The sequence below is a fragment of the Rana temporaria genome, chromosome 6, assembly GCF_905171775.1.
Source record: "Rana temporaria chromosome 6, aRanTem1.1, whole genome shotgun sequence".
Taxonomy (NCBI): domain Eukaryota; kingdom Metazoa; phylum Chordata; class Amphibia; order Anura; family Ranidae; genus Rana; species Rana temporaria.
The window spans coordinates 188117114-188137044 of NC_053494.1; the positions used below are offsets into that span (position 1 = coordinate 188117114).

Here is a 19931-nt window from a genome sequence, read left to right on the forward strand (position 1 = left end):
TTAACTCTGTGCAGGAACTTCTGGTAATAAAAGCCGGTCACTGTTCCTTGTGCAGGATGATCTCATCTCCGTCCCCTTCTGTAGGTTTTCTGTAGGCAGTCTGTAGTGGGTGGAGCATACTGGGTCCCTCCCACAGCTCTGCTCTCTGCACAGACTCTGTACAGCACAGTAATGATGTCATTGCTCCAATATTTGCAACTGCATTTATATTTTAATATTTTTTTTTGTCCTCAGACTGCAGCTTTAAAAGTGGTATATTAGGTTGGAAAAGTCTTCTAAAACATTTTTATTCCCAAAGTACTGCATGTTTAGGGTTGCCACTTTTTCTTAAAGCCAAACCCTAATGCTGCGTACACACGTCAGTTTTTAATGGTCTAGAAAAAAAAAATATTCAACCCGATTATTGTTAAGCTGGCCTTGCCTACACACGATTCTGAAGAAAAAAAATGCTCTAGCAAAGCGCGGTGACGTACAACACGTACGACGGCACTATAATGGGGAAGTACCATGGCGCCACCCTTGGGGCTGCTTTTGCTGATTTCATGTTAGTAAAACTTTGGTGAGAGACGATTCGCACTTTTCAGTCTGTTACAGCGTGATGAATGTGCTATCTCCATTACGAACGGTAGTTTTTCCAGAACGAGCGCTCCCGTCTCATAACTTGCTTCTGAGCATGCACATTTTTTCACGTCATTAAAGCCCACACACGACCATTTTTTACAACGTTAAAAATGACGCGAAAATTTAGAGCATGTTCTAAATTTTTAATGGCCCTTTTTAACGTTGCGAAAAATGCTCTGGAGCCCACACGATCGTTTTTAATGACATTAAAAAAAAAGTAATTTTTTACATCGCGAAAAACGGTCGTGTGTGCGCGGCATAACACTTTAGGAATGCATAGTGCCCCCTCACCCTCCTATCAGGCCCTGTTCTGAGCCACATTCCTGTCTGAGTAATGTGTCCGGGTTCAAGGTGGAGTAAAACCCTGGACACATGATTGAAAATCCCAGACAGATGGCAACCCCGTGAATGCTACAAACAGTAGTAAAGAGGCTAATATTGCCAGCCTGGAAAACAAATTTACTTCCAGTTGAGGAGTTCAAACATAAAATACAGGGATTAGACCAAAAATATGGAAACACTACATAATTTACAGGTGTGAAAGTGGCAACGTTTCGTGTTGAAAGCGGAAGTGATAAAATATTATTTTGCTTCAGCCGTGTGACTAGATAGGTGTCTAACAGGTGGAAAGCCTAATGCCGCGTACACACGACCATTTTTCATGACATGAAAACTGCAATTTTTTAGATTGGCCGTGAAAACCGGTCGTGTGTATGCTCCATAGCAGTTTTCTCATTGAGAAAACTGCCCGCAAAAAAATTAGAACCTGCTGTATTTTTTCTCATACTTTGTCCCGTCGTTCTTTTTCTCGTCGTGAAAACCGCTCGTGTGTATGCTTTTCCGAGGGGGAAAAAACGTGCATACTCAGAATCAAGTATGAGACGGGAGCACTCGTTCTGGTAAAACTAGCGATCGTAATGGAGATAGCACATTCGTCACGCTGTAACGGACTGAAAAGCACGAATCGTCTCTCACCAAACTTTTACTAACACGAGGATCAGCAAAAGCAACCCAAAGGGTGTCACCATTTGAATGGAACTTCCCCTTTATAGTGCCGTCGTATGTGTTGTATCACGGACGTCTTCTCATCCTCGGACTCAGTTTCCCAGCAGACACTGCGTTCAGTGTTCCGCCAATCACGGACATCTTTTCATCCTCAGACAAGAGAACTTCCGTGATAGGTGGAACACTGAACTCAGTGTCTGCTGGGAAACGCCTATCACGGAAGGCACCAGGGTGACTTTTAAACAATGGACGCTCACAGCCCTTCAGGTACATTGACTCGAGTATAAGCTGAGGGGGGAATTTTCAGCCCTAAAAAAAGGCTGAAAAACTTGGCTTATACTCGAGTATATACGGTAGTTTTATGTATGCTCCCATTGACTTCTATTAGGCCGTGCATTTTCAGGAAAGTGCATCAAAGTCCTGCATGCTCCATCTTTGATGCACTTTCAAAGCAGTCTGAGGCCTTGTACACACGACCGAACATGTCCGCTGAAACTGGTCCGTCGGACATGTCCTATGGTTAGTATGACTCATCAGACATGTCCGCTGGCCCGAAATCCCACGCATGCGTCGGAGTGATTCAACGCATGCGTGGAAGCATTGAACTTCCTGGTGCGCGCGAGTCGCGGCGTCATCGTCGCCACCACGCTGTCTGTCCGTGGGGATTTTGGTTTGATGGTGTGTACAACCATCAGACCAAAATCTCCGAGCGGACATGTCCGATGAAAACGGTCCGTGGACCGTTTTCATCGGACATGTTCGATCGTCTGTACAAGGCCTTATAGATGTCAACCACATGTAAAACACAGAGACAATCGACCTGCAGTCAAACTGCAGCCCAGCACCACTTGGAGTAAAGTAAGCCATCATGAAGAATGCCTCCCAATTTTCATCTGCCTAGAAGTCATCAAGTTCCAGGCAGCGGCACGGTCTACGAGTTGGTTTTTCTATGTCACTGATCTCATGTGGAACACACCTTGGCATGTTGGCTTCCATTCTTCAAGGTCTGAAAACTATAAATTGTTAAATATCTAATCAATTGTGTATCAGTTTTTATTTTATCATTCATATTTGGTTTAGTCCTTGCACATCCCAAGAAATTCTCAGATGGGTCGTGTCAATGGGCATTCATTGCTGGCTTACAGGTTGCATAGACAGTGATTCTGCTTCAAAGGCCCTCCTAGATTGGGATTCTGTACAAATCAGCTGGTCTCAATTATTTTAGAACAACAAAAGAAAAACTATTTAAGGCCTGGTTCACACCTATGCATTTTTTTTGTGCGTTTTCAGTTGTGCAGAAACACACTACAGTCCATTTAACATGGTTTCCTATGGATCACGTTCACATCTGTGCATTTTATGGAAAGGGCCAGGGACTTTTTTTCTGGTTCCATAGACTTAAATGGATAAAAAACATACCAGTATATTGAAAAAAGCAAAATGCACCTGGAATATGCAAACTGCATAGGTGTGAATCGGGCCTAAATGCTTGACATTTCTACATGTATAATTTCCTCCTGCAGATGTCACGGGTTTGCTTTGCATTCAGGTCAATGTTATATTTCAGGCTGGGTAAAAGGAAGTAGTACAGACATTTTATACATTGCTCAGGGTTTAAATTTGATCAGGTATTCTGGGTATGCATGGTCATCATGAAACACAGCAAAATATGTTATATTTTGTACGTTGTCCACAACAGAATCATAGCGTTGTTTTTTGGCCTGTGCATCGATATATGGCGGCTCCAGGAGGGACTGGTCTCCTTTACAATATCTTCCGATAATTACGGCAGCCTGGAAGACATGCTTGTATCCATTCTTGTCTGGAGCTGAATATTGGTCATTGCAAGAGTATTCCGACTTAACAGCAAAATAAGTCCCATAGCCACAAACTGTACCTGATAGATTAAGAGGAAAAAAAGTGTATGTAACCTTCAATCTATTCTTCAATATGCTTGGTATGCCTTTTGTATACAGTCCTCTTAAGCAAAGCATTTTTGTGAAGCTGTTGCAAAATTACTTTCCTGGAGATCCTGCCAGTTACAGCATATCCTGGGGTAGGCCGATACCAAGCTTCCATGCTGCAACCATAGCTCCCAACTGTCCCTGATTTTGAGGGATTGTCCCTCATTTGGAACAATGTCCCTCCTCATTTGTCCCTCATTTTGGTCTGATCTATACAGTTGTAAATAAAAAGCACTTTTTATTATTTAACCACTTGCTTACTGGGCACATATACCCCCCTCCTGCCCAGGTGAAATTTCAGCTTCTGGCACTGCGTCGCTTTAACAATTGCGCGGTCGTGCGACGTGGCTCCCAAACAAAATTGACGTCCTTTTTTCCCCACAAATAGAGCTTTCTTTTGGTGGTATTTGATCGCCTGTGCGGTTTTTATTTTTTGCGCTATAAAACAAAAAAGAGCGACAATTTTGAAAAAAAATACAATATTTTTTACTTGTTGCTATAATAAATATCCCAATTAAAAAAAAAAACACATATTTTTTTCTCAGTTTAGGCCGATACGTATTCTTCTACATATTTTTGGTAAAAAAAAAAAAAAAAAAAAATCGCAATAAGCGACTGGTTTGCGCAAAAGTTATAGCGCCTACAAAATAGGGGACAGAATTATTATTTTTTATTATTTATTTTTTTTACAAAAAAATGGCGGCGATTTGGGACTGCGACGTTATGGCGGGCACATCGGACACTTTTGACACATTTTTGGCGCCATTCACATTTATACTGCGATCAGTGCTATAAATATGCACTAATTACTGTATAAATGTGACTGGCATTGAAGGGGTTAACACTAGGGGGTGAGGAAGGGGTTAAATCTATCCCTGCATTGTGTTCTAACCAGAGCTTTTTTTCTCAGAAAATAGGTGCAGGAACTCAACAATGACCCGTTCAGATTTCACAAACAGTAGAAGGGTCTTAAAGGGGCATTAAATACCAGGATTGCATTACATACAGAGTGCAGCGTTCAGGGGGTTACAAAGCTGTCACTTGTAAACACAGAAACCAAACTTCTGTGTTTACAAGTGATTGTGGTGAGCAGGCACCAAAAGGTCTGAGCCAAAGGTGGTGGAACTCAGTTCCCCCAAGTTCCCCCTGAAAAAAAGCCCTGGTTCTAACTGTAGGGAGAGGGGGGTGACTGGGGTGGTGACCGATCTATGTCCCTATGTACAAGAGACACAGATCGGTCTCCTCTCCAGAGACAGCACCGCTGTCTCTGTGTAAAATGGCAATGAGAGATGATCTCATAAGTTTACATATGAGATCATCTCTCATTGGCCGCACAGATCGCATCGCAAACGGCCACTCTGATTGGCCGTTCGTGGCGATCTGTAATTGGCTGTGTCCAAGGGACACAGCCAACACAGAGTTTCCCCGCTGCGCGCTCTGGAGCGCGTGCGGGGAACGCCCAAAGGGGCGAACGTCAATTGACGTCCTGTTGGATTTTGGGATCCGCGCTGTAGCCGTCATTTGACTATAGCGCGGGTCCCAAGCGGTTAACAAGTGTTTCCCCGTTCTAAACCTTTCATCCAATTTCTAAATTGCTGCATTTGTTAATTTTAAAAGCCAATATAAAGGAATAGTAGTGGTAAAAAAAAAAGCCCTTGTGGATTTAATTAACTTTTTTGGTGAATTCTCCTTTAAGGGGGTGTGGCAGGGGGCGTGTCCTATGCCTACATACGTTTGATAGTAGGTGTCCCTCATTCCCATCTTAAAATGTTGGGCGGTATGTGCAACTAGCAGCTCTGTTGTCATTCTGTCCAGCAAGCTCTTGGGATTTTGGGCTGCTTCTATCTGAAAGACCTGATAAGAATCCCAACAGACACATTGAGAAGTTCACAAGGCAGGACAACAGTGCTGCTGCTAATTGCGATGCAGTGGCTTAGCATTGTCAGCCTGCAAAAGGAAATGTTGTGACTGGCAGGATCTCCAGATAGGAAACTTTGTAAGATTCACAAACATTTATTGTTTATGATCACAGACTACACTCTTCATTCTTATAACAGCAGCAATGTAATTACAATACAAAAATAGTTATTATTGACAATCAAATATAAACTTGAAAAAAAATTCCTTGCATGGTGCGAGTTCTGTGTATAGAAGGGAAGGGGAAAGGGAAAAATTTGCGCTTGGTAAAATAGATAAAATGAAATAAAAATATGTTGATAATCCCGGAGGGTAATATCAATAATCCCTGCAGGTGTCCTGCAGCTAAACACTAAAACCTTGATACCAAGTCAAAAGAAACATATATACAAACAGTGTAGTGCTGGTGCGAGTTCTGCCTGGCTACTGGCCATCTCTTTCAACACTTTCCCGGCATGCTTTGCAGCTTCTGCTCTGCTGTTTACTTTCCGATTCTAAGGACTACATATCCCATAATACCTTGCTGTCTGCAAGATTTGATTTCGGTACTGACTCCACCTCCTAAAACTCCTCCTCTCAGCACCTCTGTAGTTCTGAAGGCAGTCTCTGTGACACAGCAGTGTCCATCAGCAGGGAGTAGTGAATATTTGTCACAGTAATAAGGAGGTGAATATGTGATTAAAGTTAGTTGACAAATTTCAACATCATTCATAGTTATAGGAGTGGGCTAGAAACAAACTTAAAAAAAAAAATTCTGGTGAACCCCCGCTTTAACATTAGATTGAGGCTAATTACAGGAAGCACAATCAGGTGTGTTTTTTTTTAAATCAATGTAGTACTTACAGTTTTAGAAATAGATGTTCTCCGTCGCTTCCAGTCGTTCCTATTTGATTGACAGCCTTTCGACCGTCGCTTACAGCGCGTCACGAGTTGCCGAAAGTAGCCGAACGTCAGTGCGCGGGCACTGTATAGAGCCGCACCGACGTTCGGCTTCTTTCGGCAACTCGTGACGCGGCGTATGCGACGGTCGGAAGGCTGTCAATCAAATAGGAACGACTGGAAGCGACGGAGAACATCTATTTGATTGACAGCCTTCCGACCGTCGCATACGCCGCGTCACGAGTTGCCGAAAGAAGCCGAACGTCGGTGCGGCTCTATACAGTGCCCGCGCACCGACGTTCGGCTACTTTCGGCAACTCGTGACGCGCTGTAAGCGACGGTCGAAAGGCTGTCAATCAAATAGGAACGCCCAGTCCCGCAGACCATACCCGGAAGCCGCGGAGAACATCTATCTCTAAAACGGCAAGTACTGCATTGATTTAAAAAAAAAACACCCGATTGTGCTTCCCGTAATTAGCCTCAATCTAATGTTAAAAATTAGTTTTTCGGGTGAACCCCCGCTTTAAATACAATGTAAGATATCAATGTATGAGATTTATATTTTGACCATAGGATACAATTTACGTAACGGCATACAGTTAAAGGGGAGGTTCACCCTAAAACTACTTTCTAGTATTACAATGTCCCGACACATTACACATTCGCAACCCGCGGGTGAATTAGCTGTACCAAGGTATGTACAGCATAAAAAAAAAAAAAAAATAGGCATAATTGTATTGTAATGTGTCGGGACATTGTAATACTAGAAAGTAGTTTTAGGATGAACCCCCGCTTTAAGCCCTGTACACACTATCGGTTTGTCCGATGAAAACGGTCCATCGGTCCGTTTTCATCATCGGACAAACCGATCGTGTGTGGGCCCCATCGGTTTATTTTCCCATCGTTAAAAAAAAATAGAACATGTTTTAAAATTTTCCTATTGATAAAAAGCTGTTAGAAAAAACGATCGTCTGTGTGGAACTCGGAAAAAAATCCACGCATGCTCAGAATCAAGTCTACGCATGCTCGGAAGCATTGAACTTCATTTTTCTCAGCATGTCGTGGTGTTTTACGTCACCGCGTTGGACTTGGTCGGATTTTTGACTGATGGTGTGTAGGCAAGACTGATGAAAGTCAACTTCATCGGATATCCGACGAAAAAAATCCATTGGATTAGATTCCATCAGATATCCGATCGTGTTTACAAGTCATAAGACATGATGATCAACAAGAAAAAAAAAAGATTTAGGGGTCATATATACGCTTTAGGCCCCTTTTACGTAGGCGGACTTCACCAGCAGATCCGCCTGCTCAGTGGGGAGTTCTGTCCGCTTATCCCAGCTGAGCAGGCCGATGCCAGGTCTGTGTCTGCTCCACTTATGCAGAGTGGACATGAACACAGCCTGCTTTCTTCTATGGCCATTTATATTCGACTGTCATCTGATCCAACGGATGGGGAACAAATCCTTCATCTATCTGTTTTTGGAGGCATGGGATCAAATGCAGACGCTACATTCGTTGCTCCATAGAGGGCAATGGTCCAATCAGGTCCGCCTAAAAAAAACTGACAGGTGGACCCAATCAGGCAGCCTGTGTGAAAGGTGCCTTAGCAAACTCACTGCTTTAAAACATTCAGTAGCAAAAAGGTGGATGGAATCTACAGTACATGATCACTTGTGTCAGCCAAACAGAAATTACGTGTTTTTTCCTGCCTTTTAGCGCCACCCTTTGGGCTATGGTTAGAATTGCTTCTGAGCATGTGTGTTTGTACTTTGAATTTTTTTATGACGGACACAGGATCCGACATCACACATTAACCGGTTGCCGACCGCCGCATGTATATGTACGTCCACAGAATGGCACGTACAGGCATATGGGCGTACATGTACGTCCCCGCCTTTGTCGAAAAATTTTAAAAGCATCCGACAATTGTCCGAAGGAGCATACAAACGATCGGCTTTTCCAACAAAACCCTGCCATCACACATTTGTTGTCGGAAAATCCAATCATGTGTATGAGGCTTTAGCAGAGAGAAATAAATCTGTCTGCAACTGAGGCCTGTAATAGAATTTCAAAAACTGACAAAAAGGCTTGCATGGGTTTGCCATTGTGTCCAGATAACCATTTTCTTTGGTACAGAGAGCAGAGATTAATAAGTTTGTCATAGGAACAAGTGAGGAAAAATTGGTAAATGTGGACACCCATCACAGAGAGCTGCTTAAGGTCCCATTCACACTAATTGCCCCCTTACATCATCTGCCCCATCACAGTTCCCCCCATGCTGAGCGGTGATAGGCAGAGCAGGCTTAAAGTGGAGTTCCACCCAAAAGTGGAACTTCTGCTTTAAGCACTCCTCACCCCCCTGACATGCCACAGTTGGCATATCATTGTTGGGGGGTGAGAGTGGGTACCTAGTTTTGACATGTACCCAGCTCCCACTTCCTGCTCTGGTCGCCGCCTCCACCTCCTCCCCTAGGTGACTCCTCTCTTTCCCTACCTCTCTGCAATATTCTGGGACATGTCACAGGTCTGAGAAGATTGCCTGACCACTAAGGCCCCATGCACACGAGAAGCAAATGCAAACACATGTAAACTCAAGTTTTCAAAGGCAAAAACCGGCGTTTAAAACGCCCGTTTTTGCCGCGAATTTCGCGGCTATCAGCGTTCATAACAAAGACATTGTAGACCCCCCAAAGCTTTGAAACGCAAAAACGTTTGCGTCTGAACCCAAAATTTTGCGTCTGAAAAAATGAGCCTAAACCCAACTGCTTTAAAACTCAAAAAAACGTGAATGTGTGCATGGACACATAGGAGAACATTAAATGTGTTCAGGGGCAGTTGAAAAAAATGCCCAAATGCCTCTGAACTCGAGTTTACCAGCGTCTCGTGTGCATGGGCCCTAAGAGAGCACAGGGCAACTCGCGCAAGTGCAGTGCACACCTGGCTGTGAATCCGCAAGCTGTCACAGCCGGGGGCCTATACTTGCAATGCCTGCGCCGCAGAGAGGTGGGGGAAGAGGAGCTAGGCTTCGGCACCCGCATCGCTGGACTTATTAAAAAAGTCAGCAGCTACACTTTTTGTAGCTGCTGACTTAATAAACTTATAAAACTAGTGGAACTCTGCTTTAAGGTCTGAATGGGGGGGAAGTTCTACTGCCATACATAGGCATGCACAGGCGGTGTGGCGGGTGTGCCTGGGCACACCATAATCACCCCCTGTGCATACCTCCCAAGTGTCCTGGATTGGGCGGGACCATCCTGAGATTTCAATTAAATCTGGTGTTCTGTAACACGCACAGCTGTAGGGGAGGCACAGAGTTCAGGGAGAATGAGAACAGAAGTAAACAGTGAGACAGATAGTAACTTGCTACTGCACTCTGTCACTGCTGTCCCCTGACCGCCGCCTCACTTAGCACTGACCTCCACGTCACTTAGAACCGATCTCTGAGCTCTGCCTCACTTAGCTCAGACCTCCTGCCTCACTTAGCTCAGACCTCCTGCCTCACTTAGCTCAGACCTCCTGCCTCACTTAGCTCAGACCTCCTGCCTCACTTAGCTCAGACCTCCTGCCTCACTTAGCTCAGACCTCCTGCCTCACTTAGCTCAGACCTCCTGCCTCACTTAGCTCAGACCTCCTGCCTCACTTAGCTCAGACCTCCTGCCTCACTTAGCTCAGACCTCCTGCCTCACTTAGCTCAGACCTCCTGCCTCACTTAGCTCAGACCTCCTGCCTCACTTAGCTCAGACCTCCTGCCTCACTTAGCACTGATCTGAGCTCTGCCTCACTTGGTACTGACCCCTAACCTCTGCCTCAATTAGTACTGACCTCCACCTCACTTAGCACTGATCTCTGAGGTCTGCCTCACTTGGTACTGACCCCTAACCTCTGCCTCACTTGGTACTGACCACCAACCTCTGCCTCACTTGGTACTGACCACCAACCTCTGCCTCACTTGGTACTGACCACCAACCTCTGCCTCACTTGGTACAGACCACCAACCTCTGCCTCACTTGGTACAGACCACCAACCTCTGCCTCACTTGGTACAGAACCCCTAACCTCTGCCTCACTTGGCACGGACCCCTGTCTCACGTAGAAATTACCCCTAAACTCCTCCTCACTTAGAAATAACCTCTGAACTATCCACGTATCTCTTTCCTCTGCCTCACTTAGTACTGACCCCTAACCTCTGCCTTACTTAGAACTGACCTCTGAACTCTGCCTCACCTAGCACCGACCTTTAAACTCTGTAGTAAGTGACGCAGAGCTCAGAAGTGGCTCAAAGGTCAGTAGCAAGTGCAGCAGAGTTCCAGGGTCAGTAACAATTAACGGAGAGTTCAGAGGTCAGTAATAATTAAGGGTCAGCTTGGCTTTCAGATTAATGCAGTGTGTTTTTCCCACACCATGGTTGCAGTGCAGTGTTCCCGCGGTTTTCGTGTGGATTAGCTACAGTTTGCCAAAGACTTCTATTGTGTCCCATAGTTTTGATGCACTTTCTGAAAGCGCAAAGCCACGCTTTCAGTTTGTTTTACAAAGCGCACCAAACCGTGAGACACAATAGAAGTCTATAGCATTCCGCAGCTAACCCACACAAAAACCACTGGTACACTGTTCTGCACCCATGGCGTGCGAAAACCACAAAGCATCAGTATGAAAGTGCCCAACAGGGGGAAGAGAGGACCAAAAGCATATTTCATGGATACAGGAAGGCTTTTGTTTTATTTAACCATGTCCCTTTAAGCTCCTCCCACTGTAAATGCGATTGAACCACACCCACCATCCGCTGCGGCTTTGAGGTTTGTTGTGCACACCCTAATGCAATAGGCTGTGCACACCTATGCTTCCATCCTATTGTAAACGCTGGAGGAGGAGCGCCCACATGATGCCATTCGTTTTTAGGAAGGCTGCTACATAAAAAGCATATGTAGTAAGGTGAAGAGAGGAGTGTAGAGGAGTTGAGGGGTTGGGCCAGCACAGAGTGTTATTAGACACTCCCAGAAGAGGCGAGGGTTAGGAGGGAGGGAACTGTGCTAGGGAATTGACTCTTTCAAGAGTAGTCAGATTTTCTACCAAGTTCAAAGCCACATTGCAAGTGAAAACATTTAATTCAAAGAAAGCATAAAGCCTGCAAGTAAGCATTTAAAATATTCAATTGTTTGGTGTTTTTACCTTCAACTGTTTAAGTTGATGACAAGGTCTCTTTAAAATGTTAAGTGATTAAAAAGATGAGAGGAATGCTACATCTTTTCTGAGATTCTGCACTGCTTGGATGCCAGGTTATGAAATGTTGAAACAGTGTGGCCCGGCTCTTAGGGTGCCCATGTGTCCCAGATTGCCCGGGACTGTCCCGCAATTGACATGTCTGTCCCAGGTCCCGGGCACCTTCATTCCGGGACAATACAATGTCCCGGAATGAAATAGAGGACACAGCCACCGCCTACTAACTACATTTCCGGAACTGGTTGCTAGTGCCAGCGCTGCCTGGCATCTTGCAACCAGTGACAATTTACTCTGACAGTTAGGCCGGGAGCGAGCCCTGCGCCTAGTGCAGCACTGCTATCCCCACCCACCTTGGCACCCCCTCCTTCTCCGGCACCCAGCGGCAAGCAGCAGGGACTGGTGTGATCTTCACTCTCTCAGATAGTGATGCCACTTCTTTCCTTCTACACACGTGGTTCATGCAGAGGGAGTGACAGCAGCACTGCATCTGGTGGCAGGCTGTGGGTGGCAAGCGGCACTGCATCTGGTGGCAAGTGGCACATTCATCTGACAAATAACCCACGGCCAAATTCCCCATCAACCCCGAGACTACATTTCCCCCCTCATCTTTTTTGGGGAAGGTGAGAGAGGGGTGTGTCCCTAAATCTCCAGTGTTTTGTTTTTTCTTTTATTAACAGGGTACTAGGCAACTGTCGGTGCCATCTAATAGAGCATTAGTGGTTGGATGCTTACCATTTTTGCCACAATAATTCCGATTGAATCCTCCATGACTGATATTGTGGATCTCATTTACAGTTGTACCATGGTACAGGTGTCGTATATTTTCCAGTCCTGGATTTTTTTGATCCATCATCTGCTTGTTTAGTGAGAAACTCTGCCACAGTTTCTTATTCTGAATCCTGGTTATCTATAAATAAAAAAATGACAATACAAAAAATGTGTTCAAAACTTAAAAAACGAAAAACACACTTTTTGGCAATAAATGTCCACCAATAGTGTTCATAAAGAAAGTTATAACACCCTGACCAGGATCCAAGTTATATAACACACCAGTCCAACTTTACAGATCAAATTAAGAATCCATGCTCCACATGCTCAATACGGTGCTGGGTGTTCATAGGTTCCATATGGTCATATAGTGAGTTGATGAGGGTCAGATTTGAGTTCTTGCACCTAGTCTATGAACATAGGGATTTGGTTCCACAAGTGGGTCAGTCTCTTCAAATATTGGACAGTTGGGAGGTATAAAGTTACCAGTGGTAGGCCATCAGAGCCAGCAAGGCATTTTCTGCTGGCCTAAACTATCAGAATCACGGACTTAGGTTTTAATATATTTTTTCCATGAATGTGTATTCAAATATTCCCAATAGTCGATTCTCCTAATTTCATAGCGTTTCTCTTGGTTGCACTGCTTCCAGTCGTGTAGATGTTAGAGCTTTTATCAAATCATATTTCAGCCATGAAAACTGATGGTGCTATATAAATCCTGAATAATAATAATAGCCATCATGTGTTGCCAAGGTCAAAGAAATCTGCCTTGAGGCCTTCAAAATCAACAGTGCTGGCTCCTGAAGCTTACAATAAATGGCAACGAAACTGTTGCTTTAACTAATCAGATTTTGAGTTGGTGACACTGGGGCCATCTATCAGGCGTACAATAACTTATGGCAGATGGCCTTAATGCAGATTTCTTGGATACCGGTAACGCATGATAGCTATCATGGCTGAAATATGATTGGATAAAAGCTCCAACATAAAACATACACTACTGAAAGCCGTGCAACAAAGACAAAAACTATGTGAAGAGAATAGACTATTGGGAATGCAATTTAATTTACCTTCATTATTATTAAAACCTAAGTCAATGATTCTGGTCTAACACCTCAAGGCCCCCTTGGCACTGCACAAAACATAAGGGCATGGTTACTGCACAACCATTCTGTTTTTCAGCTTTCCAGGCAGTGGAATGCACACCCGCTCAGGGGACAATCTGAGCGGAGTGATGGCGCTCTTATGCCGCGTACACACACGATCATTTTTCGGGATCTAAAAAATTAGAACATGCTCTATTTTTTAACAACGTTTTTAACGTTGTCGTTTTTCGGGTTCTAAAAAATGGTCGTGTGCGGGCTTTAACGACGTGAAAAATTTGCGCATGCTCAGAAGCAAGTTATGAGATGGAAGTGCTCGTTCTGGTAAAACTACCGTTCATAATGGAGTAAGCACATTCATCACACTGTAACAGACAGAAAAGCACGAATCGTCTTTTACTAACACAAAATCAGTTAAAGCCACCCCAAGGGTGGCGCCATCAGCATGGAACTTCCCCTTTATAGTGCCGTCGTACGTGTTGCACGTCACCATGCTTTGCTAGAGCATTTTTTTTTTACGATCGTGTGTAGGCAAGGCCGTTTTAATGATCAAGTTGAAAAAAAATGTTTTTTTCGAGAGCCTGAAAACGTAATTTTTTAGAACCCGAAAAATGTTTGTGTGTACGCATTAGATATACAAGCGATCTGTATGGTGCCCAGAGAGGGCAGCATCTGAATAAGGAGCAGGAGTATTGAGAAAAAGCTGTATAGCGCAGTGGTAATGCGATACCTAAATCAAGCGCTATAAGACTTTATTTTATTAAAAATGTCCGGTCCATTATGGTAAAGCACAGAGTGACATATGGAGTGATCAATCCTTCAGTGTCCGGCTACCTTTATCCCCGGTGGTTTGTCGAAATCCTTTTGGACCGCCAGCCTCTCATTGGCGCTCCTCAGACGGACTCCCCACCGAACAGCTATACCGCTTGGGATCCTCAGGACCCAATTAAAACATTTTAACCGGATCAGAGTTTAACTACACTCTGATCTCCCTCTAAATTTAAATAGCACCAGTACTTTAAAGAAAACCAGGCGCTACACATATTTTTGGCACCAAGTGTATAACTTAGATTTCCCAGTACTGAACCTCATCTGCCATCTAGGTCTACCACTATATCAATAATAAACAAATTGAACAGCATTGGTCCAAGACAGAACCCTAAGGCACAAACTTTACAACTTTAGAGTTTAGACCATTCAGAGGAGGAGGCATTTAGCACTGCTCTTCAGTTTCCTATCCATGTACATACAAATTCATCAACGCTAACTGACCCTATTTGATGGATTAAACATTGGTGCGGTACAGTTTTAAGTGCCTTAGCAAAATCTAGATAAACTACGTACACACCACCAAATTTTCTTTCCCATTCCCCTGTAGAACCTTATTCTCAAAATGGCATATTCGTTTCCAATACCCCACCCCCAGATCCTAGTTTAAATGTTCCTCCGGCTTCTAACCATTTTCCTTCCTCCAAGAGTCCGTCCCTACAGTAGAGCCAATAACCGACCGAAAAGTTGGCCGGATCTCCAGGATCACCTAACCCTCTGTCTTACAAGAGTTTCTCAGCCATTTGTTCAACTCACTAAGCTCCTGTTGCTCCTCCAATATAGCTTGTGGCACAGGTAGTATTTCTTATCGTTCTACCTTGACAGTGCTTTTCCTGAGCTTGGTATCCAAGTTTCTGAAATCTTTTTTTAAGACGCTACATTTTCCTCTAATTTTTCCTTCTGTGCCAATGTGTTCATAGTAAGGAGGGGATTCCGACGCTCCAAGTGATATGATGCCCTTGTAAATAATGTAGTGGCTCTGATAGCACATCTAAGTTAGTCAATATATTGTGAACAAAAAGAGGCAGCCATCCTCAGAGGGTGTCCATTACCTCTGTCAGCAAGAAGTTTAAGCAGGAGGGGGTGGAGGCACCAACTGAGATAGTCCTATTGTTAGTTAAGTGTCAGTGTAGTATGTATATCTGTACCATGACAGCTGGGTCTTCTGCAGCCCTGCCCAACAATACGTCAACCTGATCCACATTCTGTATCACCTCACCCGGTAAACTGCAACTGTCTGAAAATTACAGTCTTTGTGACATATTACACTACCCATCTGTCCAGTATCTGGCTTTCTTTGCCTACACACCAAGTCCCATCCTTAATGTAGCAGTCATTCCCCGTAATGCTAGGAGGAGGTAATAAACTCCAGCAATGCTACTCCTGGACAGATATCCCCAAAAGCATGCAACTGGGCATGTTTTCCTCTACTCGGTCTTCTCGCTTTAACCCAGTTACCTACCTCTGGCCTCCCCTATAATGGCCCCAGCTAGCACCTGATGGGTGAGGTCCAAACTTCTCTTCAAGGTGTTAATGCTATGCAGTGCTGCCAGTTAACACTTCAGAATCTGAGCTTTTAAACAAGTATATCTGCTGTGTAAGATCTTTTAGGACTCTGCTGCCTCGGACTTTGCTCCCTGCTCTTTTTCTGGAAGCTCCGACATGAGGAAGCAAAGCACCTCTGCACTGTGACAGGAAGTCAGGTAAATCTGTGGGTGTTGTCACAGACGAGAGATACATTTCTGCCTTGTTTGGACAATACACCAATCATTATCGGGTGTCGGCTACAAACGTAGCCAGAGAAAGGCTAAAGGCCGTTTAAAAACGTCAGCAGTTCAGAATGAGGCAATTAAGGCCTCTATAAGTAGCCCAGAGGATTACCACTAATTTGCTGCATCCTGAAGCTTTGTGAGGAAGGAGAGCAGTACTGAAAGTCTTGTGAGGAGAGGATTGATTTTTGTGTGTGATAAAAATCAAAGAGACTATTGTTTTGTGCTGTATGACCAGCACTGCCTGCCCAGCGCTAGGCCAAGTCAGACTCCATAGATAGCCCAGAGTGGCTAGGGTTTATTTTATGTTTGATTTTGTTTATGCTGTTTGGATGCTTGCAATTGTTTTCCAGCAAGATGGAAAAATAAATCAAGAACTTTGTTTTCAACCGTTTTCGACTGCCAGTCTGTATAAATTCAGTGTGTGGTGAACCCATCCAAGGGGTCACACACCCCACTACCGAGCTAACCCCTTACAGCACCAAAATGGTTGCCTCCACGTAGAGACAGTGCATAACAAGGCATGGTAAATCTGAGCTTCCAGAGTTCAGTTCCTCTTGAAAGCTCAATTGTCAACAAAATGCATGTAGAACAATAATTTTCAGATCATGCATGGACAGCTGCCAGATAATGCCTTTTAGTCTTATTGTTTATAGAGAATACATTTACCAATACCCTTCTTTCAAATTGTAACCCTGGCACAACAATTAACAAGGTAATTTGGTGGTGTGAAATTTGCTATTTTTCCTGCATAAAAAAATAAAACATAATACTCTACCTGCACATTATTATATAAATGTCTTGAGGTGTCCAGAAAATATTTTTTTATGGTTCTGTATTCTTCGGATGTTGTGTCCAGAGATATCTCCTCAAAATCTTCTATCCCAGGGTTTGTCCAGGTTGGTGGATAGGTAATTATCACTGGCATAAAGAAATAAACATAAAAACGTAATATTCAGGAAACTGCAGGGAATACTCCCATTTATCTGGCAACATAAAAAACAAAGGCTCAAGAAAATTCATTTTCCTCACCCCTGTGCATCATGGAGGCATGGGAGCCCCCAACGTCCAGGCATACTATAGGGCAGTGGTCCTGGATCAACTCAGAGAGTGGTGGTCACCTAATGCCAACAAAACCTGGAACCAAATTGAATCCACAGCTCTTAACAAAAACTTCTTACAGCTGCTCTGCTTAACTTAAAACTACAGCACCAATACCCAAGTACGATGACTGTAGCACTACGGTTATGGTTGGCCTCCACACAACAACATAGCAAAGGACTACCATTCTTTCCCGGCTACCCATTAAGGCAATAGAATTACTATTACCGGACTTGACCCTTACAGCCTGGATGGACAGAGGGCTCAACAACCTAGGTCTTCTATTTGCTGCATCAGGGATGCATTCATTCTCACACTTGCAAAAGGCATCCTTCCTGTACCTCAGAATCCAATCAATACGTTTTAAAGATAAGCTGAAGGACAAAGACTCTCTCCAAACAATTCTACAAGACTCCCATCCCATCAGTCAAAAGGAATCACCTTGGTATACAGCTTGCTAACCACACCTTCTATCGACCAACCGCCCCCCTCAATCAAGTTCTGGTTTCACTCAGACACTCGGCCTTCGCCTAAACTATGGCATCAATCTTTAACCTAACCCTTACGCATGTCACATTGTATCTCCCACTGGGAATCACCAATGGGAGATATCTCCTCTATGCCACCATCACGTTACAGTTGTAGCACCTTTAGTTGTAATGTACACTCTTATCTTTTTAAATTAATCATGTGTTATAATAAACGATTTTTCTACCTCAATATGATTGTTCTATATACCCAAAGTCCAAATTCAAGGAGAACCCATTTTACTTCCAACTTAGAATGTTGGCACTATGACATAATAATCACTAATACCTTCTAGAAAGACATGGGTGAGCTAATTTGGGGTGGAGAAACTTGACTGAAGTTCCCTTTACAGAAGAACTTCCTTTCTAAATAGCAACACAAAGTTCATCACCATTTTACAAACCAATGGTCTTTTAAGGCTATATTTGCATCTTTGCATGCTTGTTTATTGCGGTGTTCACCACTTGCCGACCTGCTCACAGCAAATATACTGCAAGTGGGCGGCAGGTGCAGGCACAGCAACGTACAAGTACATTGCCAGCTTACTTCCAGGTTTGGGGCATGCATGGCCATACCCCCGGGTGATCCATGTTGTGATTGGACACAGCATGAGTTTGTCAGCAGGTTTCAGTCTATGATTGATTTTGGCTGAAACCTGTTGATCCGCTGTATCCAATCACAGCACAGAGTTCTGCGTTTACAAACGGAACAGTGATCTGGCTGTTTTTTCTCGCTGAAAAGCAGGGAGAAAAAGCAGCACACATTACATCTGGTAGGTACACAGTTAACCCCTTAAATGCTCCTAGATGTCAACACCTTCTCAGCCAGTGTCATTAGTACAGTATTATCACTGATCACTGTATTAATGTCACCAACGTCAGTGAGTTACTCTCCCTCCCAGACAGTGTTTGGTAGTGGCAGATTGCTCACCACAGTATCACAGTCCCACTATAAGTTGCTGATCACTGCCATCAGTGGCATTGCTATAGGGGTGTGGCCTGCACCCGGGTAACACCAGGTGCAGACTGACACCAGGTGCAGACTGGCACCGGCGCTGCATTGAGTGGGTACCACGGCTGAGGCAGTGACAGACAGGGTGCCTGGAGTCCAACCATCCCACACACCCCCACGCACCACAATTGTATTTCTCTCCCCACCGGCTGCACTCACTGTAGACTGGATTATACCTGCCTCCTCAACTAGTCATTCTAGCACTTGCTGGATATGTCCTGTTGAAACAATGGACTTAATCCACAATTTTTGGCAGAATAAGTGCCTATTGGACTCAAATCTTGCATTATAATATTTCTTTGACCAACATCTCAATCACCCAGGCTCCCGGGGTCTGTCCATTGGGCCTGGTGGAACCCTTGGCTGTCAGAATAACTATCGGCCAAGTAGTGTTTTATCCAATTTTCTATGCTAGGAAAGCAATTGTACTCTCCAAATTTCCAACTCCTCGAGCTCTGAACAGATGAAAATCCTTGATATGCGCTACTCTCCCACTATATAGGGCAGATGATGTTGGACCAAAGTTAATAATGGTCTCTATGGCTGGAGTCCTTGGACACTGCAACAAGAAATTAAGGCTCTCTCTGTTCTTAAGAGCCCCTCTAGCCCACGACTTAACTATTCAATAACTCCAGGTAGTGATACGGGATGCTTCCTTTCACTAGAAAGTCTCTTCCCCTAGATAAAACTGTTGAGTTAATTCCTGGAACATCCTCTGCTATTGATATGGTTGTACATTTACGCTTTTAATTACGTTAAAAAAAAAAAAAAAGGTTTTTTAATTGAACATTTACTATTATTCAGAAAATGTAATACATCCAATAAGCCAATATCCGTATGAACAACACTTCACCAAATCGTACAAGACACAGGCACGATACATAACAAGTAAAGTATCAATTATTGCAAACTGGGCAGGGCACAAACTAAGAATCAGATTATATATAAAACTTCCAATAAGTATTAAACTAAAAAAATGTAATAAAAAATGTCCTGCCCTGGAACCCCTGGAGGAGTTGGCATGATCATAACAATGTATACAGGATCCAAGGAAGAGAAAGTCTGAGACCAAGCAAAGGAGAGAAGTCAAAGAAGGAAAGGAGGGAAAAAAAAAGAAGAAGAGAATAGAAGAAAGAAGAGGCCTAGAACTCACAATAATCACAGTAGAGTAGAGGAACTAGCCAAGTGTGGGAGAAAGCGGAACCTGAACATAATGTG

General features: G+C 43.9%; 1 protein-coding gene across 4 annotated transcripts in view; it reads right to left on the bottom strand.

Moving 5' to 3' along the window:
• Positions 1-3133: 3133 nt before the first annotated feature.
• The window catches only part of LOC120944115 (protein mono-ADP-ribosyltransferase PARP14-like), a 59883-nt gene continuing 43085 nt past the window's right edge, over positions 3134-19931 (bottom strand). For 3 of the 4 annotated variants that reach the window (XM_040358008.1, XM_040358006.1, XM_040358007.1), the window contains 3 exons: positions 16852-16994; positions 12338-12512; positions 3134-3523 (listed from right to left, as the gene is read on the bottom strand). In XM_040358008.1, coding sequence (XP_040213942.1) covers positions 3234-3523; positions 12338-12512; positions 16852-16994 — 608 coding nt within the window. In that variant the 3' untranslated portion in view covers positions 3134-3233. Of the gene's footprint in view, positions 3524-12337; positions 12513-16851; positions 16995-17105; positions 17211-19931 lie in introns of those variants that run through there. The other variant, XR_005750356.1, reaches the window with a different exon arrangement.